Genomic DNA, 13,866 nt, shown 5'->3' with positions numbered 1-13,866 from the left:
ACTTATCTCGCGTATCGCGACCACCTTTACCACCTACTTTCAACTGTAGATTGCCTGTGGCCTTTAAAAAGGTAAAGTCGGTTCGGCAAGCCGGTTTCTTCCTTTTGGACGTTTCGAAGTACAGGAGGAAAACGAGTCATCGTCTGGCACTGTAAGAAGAGTTTGCCTAAAGGGGAACGATTTTAAAGGCATTCGAAAAACGCACGCCGCGGCGCTTTGCCGGGGGTTAGCAGTAAGTAGTAATTTTGATTGATTTTCGATTTTATTACACTATTATCAAAAAAAAGTTCTGTACGCGCGTTATGCAGATGTACGTGTGGGTTTTTACTGTATGTGTGTGTGTGTATGGATCTGTGAATGAGGATGTGTATATTACAGATCGAGCGACACCATTGCCGGGGGGTACGTGTGTTTCCGGTGTTTCGCTGTGTTCCCGCTGGATACTGTCCCATTCTGCATTCTGATCGATTTCGTAAATATAATTGTTTTGTAATGTATATATCGATATAAATACACTAAAGAATATTTTGTTTTGTTTTTTTCTTCCCAGAACGTTCTTGGCCAAGTGAAATAATTAATTAGATATAAAAAGAAACGCAAAATGCTCACTCTACTTCTTGATGTCTAACAAAACATTCGTCCCGGGACCTTTTCCCCCCAGTCTATGATTATTCTACTGCGCGCCGTGCAATGTAAACCATACGCTTCGCAGCCGCCGTGCATTGTCATCGCCCTTTTCTCTCGCTCTGTATGTCTTTCTACTCTCCTTTTCCGCCGGCACGCTACCTGCCCGGGTGGAGTGTACCCGAGGAGTTATGCATTTTTACACCACATTCCACTGCTTTCATACAAAAACTGTGATAAGAAATGCGCAAAGGAAATAAAAATTAATGCTCAGGAGACCTTTGTGGCTAACTACCCACAGGAGCAATCGGTACAATCCCGGTACAATAACGGTTCCGCCGCAGGTGCAACGTTACAACTTTGAAAGAACGGAGACGTAAAATTGAGAACAAACCGGTACCATGTAAGCTACAAGTAACAAATCATAAACTCACTTTAATAAGGGCTGATTGTTTCATGCCGTTCCACGATAGGATATATTAAGTAAATTACGACTTTTTACGTGTCATCCAAAATGAAGATGTGTTGTTTGTATGTGTGTGTGTGTGTGTGTGTGTGTGTGTGTGTGTAAATGTGACAGTGACTCTAATTTTCGGGCATAGTGCCAAATACTACACAACTATTTTTACGAAAACTGTTCATTGTGTGTACATGTATGTTTGTGTTAAAAGGAGGTTCGTGAGCGATAGTAATGAGGTGCTGTTGTTTTGTTTTTGACGATGATGATTGACAGTAACAGTGATATTCGGCGCTACTGCAAACGTTTCTTTGTAAAGATCCTGGCGGCTGCTGAATCATGAGGTTGAGGGACGTAATGCCGCACGTAAAACATAGACGACTGCTACTGCTGCCACCCCCGGGGTCTCTCACACCTTCTCATGCATGATCGGTTGGCACCGTATTAGAATCTTCTGCCAGACGTGGGTTGCCCGTAACCGGAAACGGAATTACGGTAGGACTGTGGTGAAGCGGTTGCTGACGCACTGAAAGGAGTACGGGAGAAGATAAGTTAATTTGTTCGCGTTGGGGGGAAGGAACATTTTCAATACTCACCGGTATCCAGATGAGCTACCACTCATGGAAGGATAAGATTGACTATAATCTGTACTTTGACCGACAGCCGCCGGGTCCGCTGATGCTTGTGAGTAGCCACCGGCGTATGAGCTAATAGATAAATAAACGAAATAAGTAAAGCAAACGATTGTACGGGAAGATTTCTGGGTATGAAGAAAGAGAAAACATCCACTACATACTAGCTATCTGCTGTTGCTGGTGCGGTAGATGGCCATCGCTGGTAGCTGGAGGATGCTTGTGTGGTATCGTAACCGTAGCTACTATAGCCATCGTAGCTGGAATAGCCATCATAATTGCTACCGTACGTGCCCCTGCTCGGGTCGGAGGGATAGGATGGTAACGTGAAGCCGCGGCGATCCTCGCTGCTGGAGTGGCGCGTGCTACCGTACCCGCCACCGTTGCTACTGTACCCGTACCCATAGGCATTACTGGAGGAACTGTATCCGACATCATTCCTATAGCTTGTGGAACAAACAAAAGATACAGGTAACAAATTTGAAGCACTTCCCGCTCACTTGCACTGGCTAGGAAACAAATCCCTGCAGCGAACTTACCTATAACCTCCATCGTAGCGGCCACCGGTACCATAGTTTGCGCGAGCCCCGTACACTCCCGGGGCGCGCGCCGCTCCGTAACCACCGCCAACACCGTACGGTTGGCTTCGCATTCCGCCGCGTGTACCTCGCATCGGACCGGCGCCGGGGCGGCCCCGCGAACTATCCATGCCGCCGCCACCGACACCGCCCGGGGGCCGCTCCCGGACGCGGCCACGTTCGACCACGATCGTCACACCTTTGAAGGTGGTGTTGTGCAGCGCCTGGATCGCGCTTTCGGCCATATCTTGATTCTGCATGTGCACGAACGCGCATCGATTCATTACGTCGCATTCCGTCACCACGCCATAGTTTTCGAACAACCGGCGTACTTCCTCCGGCTTCGTCGCAGGTGGCAAGCTGCCTACAAACACTTTAGTTCTCTGTGCGTCGTCCCCACCACAAACATAGCCGCAAGTGGCGCATTCGGCAAAACGGGCCCGGCAGTGCCCGGGCACATTGCACATGAACGAAAAGAGCATAATGTTAGTCAGGGAATGGAAAGGAAGGATAGCCATCGCTGGATGTGTGTGGGTTTCTCGCCGGGAACCAAGGGGGGACACCGGAAATGATACTACCACACCGCAGCAGCGGCAGCAGCAGCAGCCGCAAACACAGCGCAACCAAAACACTTACCGGGATCATCGCATACGTCTTTTGCCGCGTGCTATCGCTTACTGCTACTGTGTTAAGCTAAGGCTTACGATGGTAAACTAAAAACGAAATGTGGAACCAAACAGAACCAGGATGATAGGAAAAAACAAAAATATTTTGTCTTCTCGCTGTCCAGGCTTGCGCCAACGTTTAAATGGCGTCTGCGGTGCGGATAGATTTCACTTTTCTCGCCAATGACAGCTTTGCTAATGACAGCTGCTCCCGGGATGACACACGGCAGGGTTGCCAGCGTGTGGTTCAATTGGTTCCAAAAATAGCACCAAAAAAATCAATTATTTACCGAACAAAGCCCAAACGTTTGCTGGCGATTTTTTATTTATTTACGCATTGAACAGTTGTGCGGAGTTGTTTTTGCTCCTGTTTTGGGTGCAACAATTTTTCTTCTAAATTTCCTCCATCCATTCCGTAGATATCCTGGTATCACAAAAAAACAAACCGGTATTTCGTTCCAAGAATTCAAGCCTTGGTCGTTTGGCAGTCAGTTGACGTTCACGCCGAGTGTAGCATCTTGGCCTTGGTGTGGGCAGCAGAGCGGGTTTTCCTCTCCGAACGTACTTTCTGCGAAACCACGAGGATAACAAACAAAAGCCAGATTGGCCTTTCATATCTGTCTCTCTGTATTGTATCGGGGACATCTATCGGTTGATGCGAACTGTCTGCTTCGGGGTTAATCGCATACTGGTTAGAGCGATGGTAAATACAACTTTTCTTAATATTTATCAGGTTTTCAACGTTGTAACCGGCCCATGTTTCTGTCGCTTTGTAGGAAACAAAATCGCCCTATTTTTCACCGAAGAAACCAAGAAATTTCACCAAAAAGCAGGGCTTAAGCCTTCTACAGAAGGTTACCCAGCCTGATAAACCGATAGAAAGCAACGGTACCGAAACAAAATGTGTTCCCAATCCCAAGGTCAAAGCTGAAAGCAACACAAATGTTGCGCCAGCCAACAAAAGAACCGGTAAAAAGCGTCTGTACAATATTCGGGCCGATGGTGCTTCTGTTACGAATGCAATTATCAAACAGGAACCGAACGTAGTCCCTCGAGTGCTTAATGAAGCTTCGAGTTCTCTCAAGACGCCAGAAAAACAGCAGATCGCTAAAGGGAATACTGGCGTTCTCAATAATTTGGAAGCAGCTGTACCGGCGACTGATGTAAAAATCAAAGTTGAACCACCAGAGGAAGCGGAAATAGTTTCACAGCCAATTTGCGAACAAACGCCTACCAAGCAGGAACCGGTCGATTATTTGTCACCTGTTAAACGAGAAACTTCAGCCGTTGCCGAAGATTCAACCGACAACGCAAAAGAGGCAAAATGGGAGCCAAAAAATTGGCGTGAAATGATGGAACATATTCGCGAAATGCGTCGAATGAATCCGGCACCGGTAGATACGATGGGATGTGATCAGTTTACGCAGGGCGGCGAAACCGTACTGCCGGACCGTCTGAAACGCTACCATTGCCTGGTGTCGCTAATGTTGTCGAGCCAAACGAAGGATCAGGCCAACCACGAGTGTATGCTGCGCCTGAAGAAACATGGTCTCACACCAGAATCGATTGTTGCCACCGATAGTGCAGTACTGCAGCAGCTCATCTACCCAGTCGGGTTTTACAAGGTAGGTGGCATGGCACGCAGACATCTTACGGCAGTACGATAGTGAAATGATTTATTTTTTTTTATATTTAAACAATGTTAATCGGTCAATGGAACATCACTTTTTTCACGAGCCCCCATCCTTCCAGCGCTTGCCCGCTGGTTATGCATTCTCAGCACTCGTGACACTTTGTCCCTTTTTAGCTAACATTTCCGTAGCGATCTTTTCCAAATCGTCCAAGCTGAGTTGGTTTAGCTTTTGTTCAAAATCGTCCATAAATCGCGTGGTTAATCGTTGCGATTGCTCTTCCTGCAGGTAGCGCTTGAAGTGACGATAAATGACGTCGCGTAGAGGATCCGGTTTCTTGACCACGAGCGTTAGTTTTGTCCCATCTGAAATGTTACCGTAGGAAGCGACTGTCTTCTCGTCCGCCAATGCCTTCCCCACCAGCAGCAGCTTTTGATGTTCAACTGGTATTGAGCTTTTTTTCTCGATTTCTTCCTTGATCTGCTGGATTGTGGAGTCTTGCGTGGTCTGAGGGGCGAACGGGGAACGGTTGTTAAAAATGACTGCCCAAAGCGAACCACTAGCACGCAGATACGCACCTCAACGGAGTATTCCTCTCCTTTCAGTATTTTTATCGTTAGCTTCATTTTGTGCAGAAAGGTACGCAATTTCTATTGCCTCTCTACTGCAAAAGTGTTGTGCTCTCGTTGTATATTTGCTGCTATGTTTTCATTCTGCCCAACTGACGTGTGTTTGACGTTCACGAAAGATCACAAGCCCTCGGTGGCAAAACACATAAGTGGCAGTGTTGCCAAACATAGCTAAAATTCGTTTCCCATTATCTTTTGCAGAACAAGACCCGCTTCATCAAGGAAGTGTCCCAAATTCTAATTGACCAGTACGGAGGAGACATTCCGAACAGCATCGAAGGTTTGCTGAAGCTGCCGGGAGTCGGCAAAAAGATGGCCCATCTTTGCATGCGTTCCGCCTGGAACATTGTTACCGGGATTGGGGTTGACACGCACGTGCACCGCATAGCCAACTGGTTGCAGTGGGTTCCGAAGGAAACGAAGAACCCGGAAGAAACGCGCCAAGCCTTGGAAAAATGGTTGCCGTACGAGCTGTGGGATGAGGTAAATCATCTGCTGGTTGGATTCGGACAAACTATCTGTACATCGCGCTTTCCACGCTGTAACGATTGTCTGAACGCTTCCATATGTCCGGCACGTGGCAAGCAACCGATACGAAGCACACCGATCAAGAAAGAGGTCAAGATGGAAGATTTAGAATTTTAAGTCGGAGATTGATCGAATCTCATTTTTTCTTCAATTTAATTCAGTTAAAAACGTTTGTTTTTTTTTATTTACCACCTTCCAGTACAAACAGAACCTAGTTCTTTCGTGTGTAATTAAACAAAACCAGCAGGTTTTATCGAACAGTACATTCCGTTTCCGTCCCTAGAGTTTATATTTATCACAAACTAATCTCAATCCAGTAACCAGTGCATTTTGGCCAACAAACAGGACACACTCTCCAGCATAGCAACAGACAGTACAAATCAGCCTTATGAAACGTTTTACATGACCTTATAAAATTGGGTCGTAAATGCAACGATACCGTCCGCTCACCCATCGATCCGAAGATACCAGCGTTCGCTGTGCATGTTGTTGCGTCGCTTCACAATGGCTACAACGGCCAGGAGGACGAGCATCGATATGGCAGTCAGTAGCACGATCCCAATCAAGCTGCTAGCCGAATTCAGATCCGCCTCAACGTAGCTCATCGACAGGAGCGACAACTGACACTCGGATTCCCAATCTTTCGGCATAATGTTGTCGTAAATTTCAAACATTTTGTCCAGCGGGCATCGAACGCCACAGTCGGGAATTGCAAACTGGAACGGTTCGGCAGTTGTGTTTTTGTAGAATATCTCCACGTATGGCTGCTGTTCACTGTCGGTCGGTTGACGCAGTTCAAGCATAATGCAGGCGGCGAATGGCGGGTTATGCAGTTCGAAGACTCGCAGCGCATTCAGCAAGCTAGCGACCGTCACATCGTGCGCACTGTAGATCCACACGGAGCGATTCGGTTTCAGCGATCCCTTGGCTTTCGATCGGAAGCGTTGCAGCATTTCTTTCACCAGCGGACCCATCTTCAGGCGGGCCAGTTGTGTTGTGTTCGTCTTGACGGCAAACGTCATGGCGGAGATCGATTTCAATGGTTCCGGATATACCGTCCGTGTCCATTCGGGCAGCGTAAAGTTGTTCAGATCCTCTATAAGTAGCGCACTGTAAAGGTTCTGGACGGACGACATGGAATCGTATCGGCGGCCCGTTTTCTCCGTCACATACCGGTACAGCTGTTCCAATGACGCGTTGTACGAATGGTACGGTTCCGACTGGCGGTACACCTTTAGCGCGTGATCGAACGCAGGACAACGCTTTTTTGCTGCTAACACGCTGTCCAGCTCCTCGGTTACAGTATGCACCGGTATCGGTTGCCAAGTTATTGCCGAATCCCATACATCGGCTCCCGTCGGTGGATACAGTCCGGCGAGGTTCGCCTCGGCGCTCATCAACGTACGATCTACGTCGGTAGAACGAACGTAAATCTCATTGTTGCTGTACGTATCCTTCAGCAGACTGGAATAGCGTTGGCGCAGCCATTTTCCTAACATCAAATGGCGCATTTTACCAGCCTACCGATCAGACGAGAGGTCGAAAGACGGAAAATTAATACACTAATTGCGTGGCTAGTGGGAATATGGGATTATAAAGCATTTGAGAATTGTGGCTTACGTTCACTAGCTGTCCCCAGTCTGCAGTCCAATGGCTAGGATCCTTCCAAGGATCATTCGGATACGGATCGATCGGCGTACGATCACCATGGCGGAATAGCTACAAAGAGACACAACACACACACACAGCAAAGGACAAACATTATTATTTTCGCTTTCACCGTTTTGCGCTACATCCGCTATCCGTACAACAACGCAAAAACACATCGTGCAAGATTGTCTTATCAACTTACAACATGAGCAAAAATGAGCTTTCCTTCGCCTCCATTGCTGTTTGTCGTCGCGTTCACAGTTTCGCTAGCGCCCTGCACCTTTACCACCATTGCCACCAACAGCAACGCAGTCAATGACCGTAACTGTATCCCGCTGAATTTGGTCGCCGCCATCGCTATCGCAATGAAGATGTTCTCATTTATCGGGAACCTGCTACGGTTTCTTGTGGTAATTCGTTTGCCGACTTATTCAAATTGATCTGCAAAACGCTTAATAGACGGATTGAATGCCACTTAGGAGACTGCAATGCAATCACGGCTAGCTGCGTCAACAACCCACGAACCGTTCCATATGTTTTTTTGCTATCTATTTCGGGATTTGCATAGCATTGGCAGCTGTTTCTTTTGTTTGTTTCTATGATGATAGCACGCACAACAGATACACGCACACACACACACACACACACACACACACACACACACACACACACACACACCTCGATTTAAGAATATATGAGATAATGCGTGATAACAGGCTTTTATCAATGGTCAAACATTGCTTCCGGCACCGGACTTGTTTCTCAGCGTAACAATGAGCTTTGTCTGTTGAGGAGAAGCCAAATCGAAATGTTTTTCCGTTACCGTCGCCACAGCACACTTGAAAGCCGCTTTCGCGTACTCTACCATATGGTGATTTGCGGACCTGGTGCGCGAACCGGTTCGACAGACTTGAGTGCGCAATGACATTTTGGAGCAGCCGCCATTGAAACAATTTAAATGCTTAAGGTGCAAATAAAAAGGATGATTTTATACAAAAAATTTCACTAGAAAAGCTTCCTGGTTGTAAGAAATTTAATAAAAATACGGTTCAATTTCGATTCCCTCGGGAAGCAAAACCGCTTAAATGCTTAACCGGTTCAGGGTTGAACTGCACCCTGAGCTTAGCTGTCAAACGCGAAGCCCATGATGCAGTTTGACAGTGCATGCGTGAAATAAGAATATTTTTCTTTTTCTCCTCTTGCTTTTCTTACTGTCACAATATTCTGCTCGTCTTCGTGGAGGCACAAAAGGACTTTCGTTTCGATAATTTTCTGCTCCGCGCGTCAGCTAGAGTGAGCTGCGGTACGGATTCGGCCCAATTGCAGTGTAAAAAAGGGCCCACCATTACGGGACGTGTACCGTTCTGCCGCTGTCGGTGGTAAATCGCGCGTTTTCGATAGCGTATGGTTCGATCGGAGTAGTGTGGTTGGGTAAGGAAGGGGGCGGAGAACTGCCTGCTGGAGGCACCGCATGTGTGCATGCCTTAGAAGTTCCACATCAACCATCGCCGTCGTCGTCCTGCGGCCGTCCATGGCTGGGCAGTCGTACGGGATCGATGTACTTTACGCAGGACAGCACAGTTCGTGTCATTTTTAGTGCACTGGGTAGCATCCGCGGTGACAATGTCTAATAATACGCGCGACGGTAATGAAAATTTCTGGCCACCGAACCAGCAACCGCCACCGCACCACTACCAGCAGCAGCAGCTACACCAGACGCTGTTGCAGCAACCGGTCGTGCCCCAGCTGCTCCCTCATCCGCAGCATCTCTCGTACGCTGTCCCGTCCGTGCCGGTGGTAACACCGTCGACTGCGGCAGCATTCTATCATAACGCGGCTGGAATGGTGGATAACTATGGTGGGCCAGGAACAGGGTATTCTATGCACCATGGTAGTGCGCACCAACCGATGGAGGACGAATACACCGATAGCTACGGGCAACCGATTAAGGTGGTGTATCAACCTCAGCCACAACAACAACAGCAACAGGCCGCTGCTGCCGCCTGTATGATACCCTGTGCCCAGGAGGACACAAACCAGAATCACACTGTACAGGACAAGCAAGGGTACGAGCTGTTTTCGAACAATAGCAGCTTCTTGTTGGCTGCTCCGGGGTTTGGTTTTACTCTGCATAACCCGCAACAGCAGCAGCAGCAGCAGCCACAACATCAGCAGCAGCAGCAGCAGCAGCTGACTCAACAGCTACCACCACCGCAACAACATTTGCCACAATTCTCCATCTCTACTGCCCCAACGCTACTAAACCATCATGTTCCTTCCGTTCCGGTACCGACCACCTCGTCGCATTCGCTGGAAAATGGAAACGGCAACACTACAAGCACACTGATCAGCCAGCTCGTTGGGAACTGGGCACCCACCATCTCCGGCACGTACGGGAACGGGCCCTCGTCGCAGATGAACAGCAACGATGTGCCCGTCGCCGTACAACCTATGGCTCCGGCAGACCGAGAAGAACGAACCAGCAAGCGTACCGTTTCACCCACCAAGTCAGCTGTATCGAAACCCGCTATTAATCCCGTCCCACCGAATGTGGTCGGTGCGGGCACGACGGCACACGGATCTCCGGCTTCCGGTTCACCGACCGTTTCGGTCAGTTCTCGCACCAGCACAAAAGTAGCCACAGCATCGGCCGTGTACAACCAGCAAAACGACGACAATTCGGCCAAGCTTGATCAGAACGTAAACAAGAAGCAGCGCATTGTGGCCGAAGTAAAACCGATGCGCATGTCGTACTCCGATGTGCTGAGCAAGAATGTTCCCGCCGGGGGTAGCAATGCGTTCGCTGCCGGTACGTCTACCAACGGGGATCCGGTGAATGTGCTTCCAGCAGCGCTCGGACCGAATGGCACGAAAGCGACTGGAAGCAATGGATCAAACGGTGGCACCATGTGTGTCAAATCGAAGCGAGAATCGAAGCGTGCGAGTGGCAATGGGGATCGAAAATCGGCGGGAAGCGTTGTGGGAGCGACCCACCAGAAGGAACGGCCCATCGATGGCACGGTGCGGAAGGGAAATGGGGCTGGAAATAGAACGTTTTCTCCCACACTCGCGGATGGAAGCTCAAAGGTGGATGGCAGTGGTGCTTCAGAAGCCTCATTAAGATCGGGCCAGGAGAAAGGGCGCAAGAACGAGAAGGTAATTAATACCGGCAAGAAGGAGAAGAGCTTCCGCACCGGTACGGAAGGAAGTCACGAGGGAAGTGGTCTCGCAGGTAAGAAAGGCAGATCCACAGCGCAATCGAACGACGCTTCCGAGGAGCCCTCCGGACTGCTGCAAACCGCCCGAAACGAGGACGCGAGGCCCAACGAAACCACCGAAGAGGAAGATCGCGGGGAAGAGTACGACGACGAGTACGATGATGATTCGGACGAGTACGATCAGGAAAGCTTCGGTTCGTCGGAAACGACCGGCCAGCAGGACGATGCCGGACGCCATGAGCAGCTTCCGTTCGTGTACAACGTGAAGAAAAATACAAACAACGGCACGAACGTTACACATATCGAGAAGATTAACCCACCGCGAATGGGCTCCACCTACCGGAAGGTGGCGACGGGAGGAGGTGGTGGTAACGGCCGCAATGCCTCATCCCGCCCCGGGCTTGGAAAGCAGCAGGACAAAGCGTTTGGCAGTTCGGCGTCTTCGCCGCCGGGCGGCAAGCGTTCGGTGCGGGCACGCAAAAATCAAAAGTATGCTTTCCTGGAGAAACTGTTCCGCAAGTGGCTGGAGTACATGGTGCTGGCACTGCACTGGCTGTGGTCGCTGGTGAGCGATGTGGTGTACCTTAGCGTGCGGCTTGCCTGGGACTATGCCCTGTCCGGGTACCAGTATTGTTGGCAGCATGTGCGCCAGCTACGGCAAGATTTGGGTAAAAATTCGGCCCGCCCTGGTGCTTGGTTTCGAAACGTTTGCCAATCGTTCGACGGACGCTTCGCGAAGGATTCGCGGTGGGCGTTCTGGCGGCGCTGTCGTAGGCAGAAGCCGGTGGAACCTACCGGTGGCAAACCGACCGATCGGTACCGCGATGGGCGGTTGCCATCTACGGCCGATGAAGCGATGTCGTCGCTGCTGAACTGCAAGGGTAAGGATGCGTACAGTATTTTAGGCGTGAGTCCGGACTGCTCCCAGGAGCAGATACGGAAGCACTACAAAAAGATTGCCGTGCTGGTGCACCCGGACAAGAACAAGCAACCGGGCGCGGAGGAAGCATTCAAGGTGCTGCAACGGTCGTTCGAGCTGATCGGTGAACCGGAAAGCCGCAAGGAGTACGACCAGAGCTTGGCCGAGGCGCTCAACGCAGAGAAGGCATGGTCCGAGATTAACGATCTGCTGACGCAGCTGCACACGAAAATATCTGAAGCGGCCAACACAATACGGTAAGAGTCCCATTTTGAACCGTGTTTTTAAATCGAGATTTCAGTTTAGATGCAGTTCTATCGACCTTTATTGTATCCTATTTCACTGAGAGGGAACACTGTAAATTCTTCATTTTTACTATACATGAATGTTTTTTATCGATTGAATTTATGCTAAAATGTTAGAAGTTGCTCTTCAGTATTCACCAAAATAGATTAACCAAATAGATAGAGTGTTAAAGCGCAGTTCAGAGCCAGAGAAAATATAGTTATCGCTGTAGATCAGTACGAGTGAGAGAGATCAGTTGAGTGCAACGATTCGTAAGGATACAGAAACATCCTAGGGGTTTCCTAGAAGCTAGCTCTTTTGATTCCAAAAACCAACAATTTAGCTGGAAGATTTGAAAGATAAATCGTAGCTTGAGTACTACCTAACTAAGATAACTGAGCAAAAGATTGTGTATATTGATAAGGTAAAATTAGCGGAACATTGTTGCTTCCATATTTCCTATACATTTCACGCTCTGTTTCAACAGATGTAGCAGCTGCTGCCTGCGCCATCCTCGAAAACCGACCGGACGGGCACACTACGCCGCCAGAGAGTGTAGTTCCTGCAAGATACGCCATCCGGCACGCGAGGTACGGATTTCAGGAAACGGGCATCCCGACAACAAGATCGCGAGCCTCAACCCGCAATTCATCTCTTACCATTTACAGGGAGATATTTGGGCTGAAACGAGTTTCTTCGGATTGCGCTGGAAGTATCTCGCAATGATGGAGGGCAACGTGTACGATATCACGGAATGGGCCAACTGTCAGAAGGGTGCATTGTCACATCTGCAACCTAACTCGCACATTGTGCAGTATCGCATCGTCCTGGGCAGCACCTCGCAGCAGCAGCAGCAACAGCAGCAGCAGCAGCAGCACCACCACCAACAGCAACAGCAATCCCAACATCATCAACAGGGCCAGCCGCAGGACAAGGATCCGATTGGACGCTCGCGCAAAGAACCGGGGGCAAAGTAAGTGCGAATGAGAGGTTTTAAAAAGATGGAAGAGAATTTAATCTATTTGTCCCTACTTTTTTTTTGTCAGTGAACCCAATTTGGACGACTTCCTGAACAATATTTACGCCGGGCAGAACCAGCAAGCATCGTCACAGAATGCCTCCTCCAGGCGACGCTATCGTAGAAATTAATTTGTTAAATCCCTCCCCACCATGTCCAAGACCGATTACCGAAGATTGCTTTCTCGGTACATACTCAATCTCCACTAGTTTGCGAATCATTTCTTAATTTATCCCTCCGTTGCCGTTTGGCTGAATGCGTCCTGGAACAAGGTGCATTTTAAAATAGCAGTACTACACCGACCGAACCCCCGCTTTCTACAATCTCTTCTTCAAAACACTCTGACCCTTGGGGGTTCTCATGCAAGATTTGATGTTTGTCTCAACTAATAATCAACCGTTAGGCAAAGCAATTGGTCTAAAGCTAAAGCATTTGGAAGTTGTTTGGTGGCTAAAGTACGGACACACACCACCACCATTTCAGTACAAAACCGATCGAAGTATCTTATCGGTGGTCGTCGCTACCGGGATACAGTAGTATGTGGGGATGTGGGAGATAATTTTGAAATTCATATGGTGTGTAATTTTTTTTTTTCTTTTTGGCGCAAAATTTAATAAGTATCGTCGATGTCTAATCAAACCGATGCGATCATCAATCGCTTGCGGAATGAACAAAAGCAACGTATTATTAATCCACTTATGCAGCGAGAGAGAGAGAGAGAGATTGGGATACTGAAATTAATGGATTGTGTTATATGCCGGTGCTACTCTGTGCATATAAGCGTACTCACTATGTAACTACTCTTGCATAAATTTACCAACCCAATCATAACACAATGCTGGTACAATAGCTGCGGTGCAAACCGTTGGATATAAATAAATGTGTTCTGGAACGCAAAGGTGCATTGCGCGAGTCTTTATTTTTATGTTCTGTCCCACACAACAGGTGAATTTAGATGGAGAAGTCTCGCGGTTTTTTGGTGAAGAGTAGGCACATGCCAGATAGACTTTTTGCCTGTATGTGCTGTTCAAT

General features: G+C 48.6%; 5 protein-coding genes across 8 annotated transcripts; 2 read left to right on the top strand and 3 right to left on the bottom strand.

Annotated features, from left to right (window-relative positions):
- Positions 1-239: 239 nt before the first annotated feature.
- LOC118506938 (RNA-binding protein 4.1) lies at positions 240-3,156 on the bottom strand. The gene is made up of 5 exons (XM_036044756.1): positions 2,928-3,156; positions 2,253-2,674; positions 1,878-2,159; positions 1,678-1,788; positions 240-1,607 (listed from the first exon to the last, which is right to left on the bottom strand). Exons 1-5 carry the CDS (start codon positions 2,934-2,936, stop codon positions 1,526-1,528), a joined length of 906 nt encoding a protein of 301 aa, XP_035900649.1. The 5' UTR covers positions 2,937-3,156; the 3' UTR covers positions 240-1,525.
- Positions 3,157-3,333: 177 nt separating this feature from the next.
- Positions 3,334-6,007, top strand: LOC118506921 (endonuclease III-like protein 1). The gene is made up of 3 exons (XM_036044718.1): positions 3,334-3,659; positions 3,733-4,581; positions 5,418-6,007. Exons 1-3 carry the CDS (start codon positions 3,612-3,614, stop codon positions 5,859-5,861), a joined length of 1,341 nt encoding a protein of 446 aa, XP_035900611.1. The 5' UTR covers positions 3,334-3,611; the 3' UTR covers positions 5,862-6,007.
- On the bottom strand, positions 4,605-5,326 carry LOC118506956 (ubiquitin-like protein 4A-B). Its single transcript, XM_036044776.1, has 2 exons — positions 5,166-5,326; positions 4,605-5,094 (listed from the first exon to the last, which is right to left on the bottom strand). The coding sequence occupies exons 1-2, from the start codon at positions 5,211-5,213 to the stop codon at positions 4,723-4,725; spliced, it is 420 nt and encodes a 139-aa protein (XP_035900669.1). The 5' UTR covers positions 5,214-5,326; the 3' UTR covers positions 4,605-4,722.
- On the bottom strand, positions 5,901-8,295 carry LOC118506923 (prostatic acid phosphatase). Of its 4 annotated transcripts, none has more exons than XM_036044722.1 (4): positions 8,073-8,295; positions 7,597-7,835; positions 7,365-7,463; positions 5,901-7,264 (listed from the first exon to the last, which is right to left on the bottom strand). In XM_036044722.1, exons 2-4 carry the CDS (start codon positions 7,747-7,749, stop codon positions 6,191-6,193), a joined length of 1,326 nt encoding a protein of 441 aa, XP_035900615.1. In that variant the 5' UTR covers positions 7,750-7,835; positions 8,073-8,295; the 3' UTR covers positions 5,901-6,190. The 4 variants fall into 4 exon arrangements, with proteins under 4 accessions (XP_035900615.1, XP_035900614.1, XP_035900613.1 ...); XM_036044721.1 differs by having other exon boundaries at positions 7,597-7,845; positions 8,073-8,292; XM_036044720.1 differs by having other exon boundaries at positions 5,993-7,264; positions 7,597-7,845; positions 7,920-8,273.
- Positions 8,296-8,581: 286 nt separating this feature from the next.
- Positions 8,582-13,732, top strand: LOC118506894. The gene is made up of 4 exons (XM_036044673.1): positions 8,582-11,788; positions 12,304-12,406; positions 12,485-12,789; positions 12,863-13,732. Exons 1-4 carry the CDS (start codon positions 9,018-9,020, stop codon positions 12,963-12,965), a joined length of 3,282 nt encoding a protein of 1,093 aa, XP_035900566.1. The 5' UTR covers positions 8,582-9,017; the 3' UTR covers positions 12,966-13,732.
- The last annotated feature ends 134 nt before the right edge of the window (positions 13,733-13,866 follow it).

Source organism: Anopheles stephensi, chromosome 2, assembly GCF_013141755.1.
Source record: "Anopheles stephensi strain Indian chromosome 2, UCI_ANSTEP_V1.0, whole genome shotgun sequence".
NCBI classification, from domain to species: Eukaryota; Metazoa; Arthropoda; class Insecta; order Diptera; family Culicidae; genus Anopheles; species Anopheles stephensi.
This window is presented reverse-complemented; position numbering and strand designations above follow the sequence as displayed.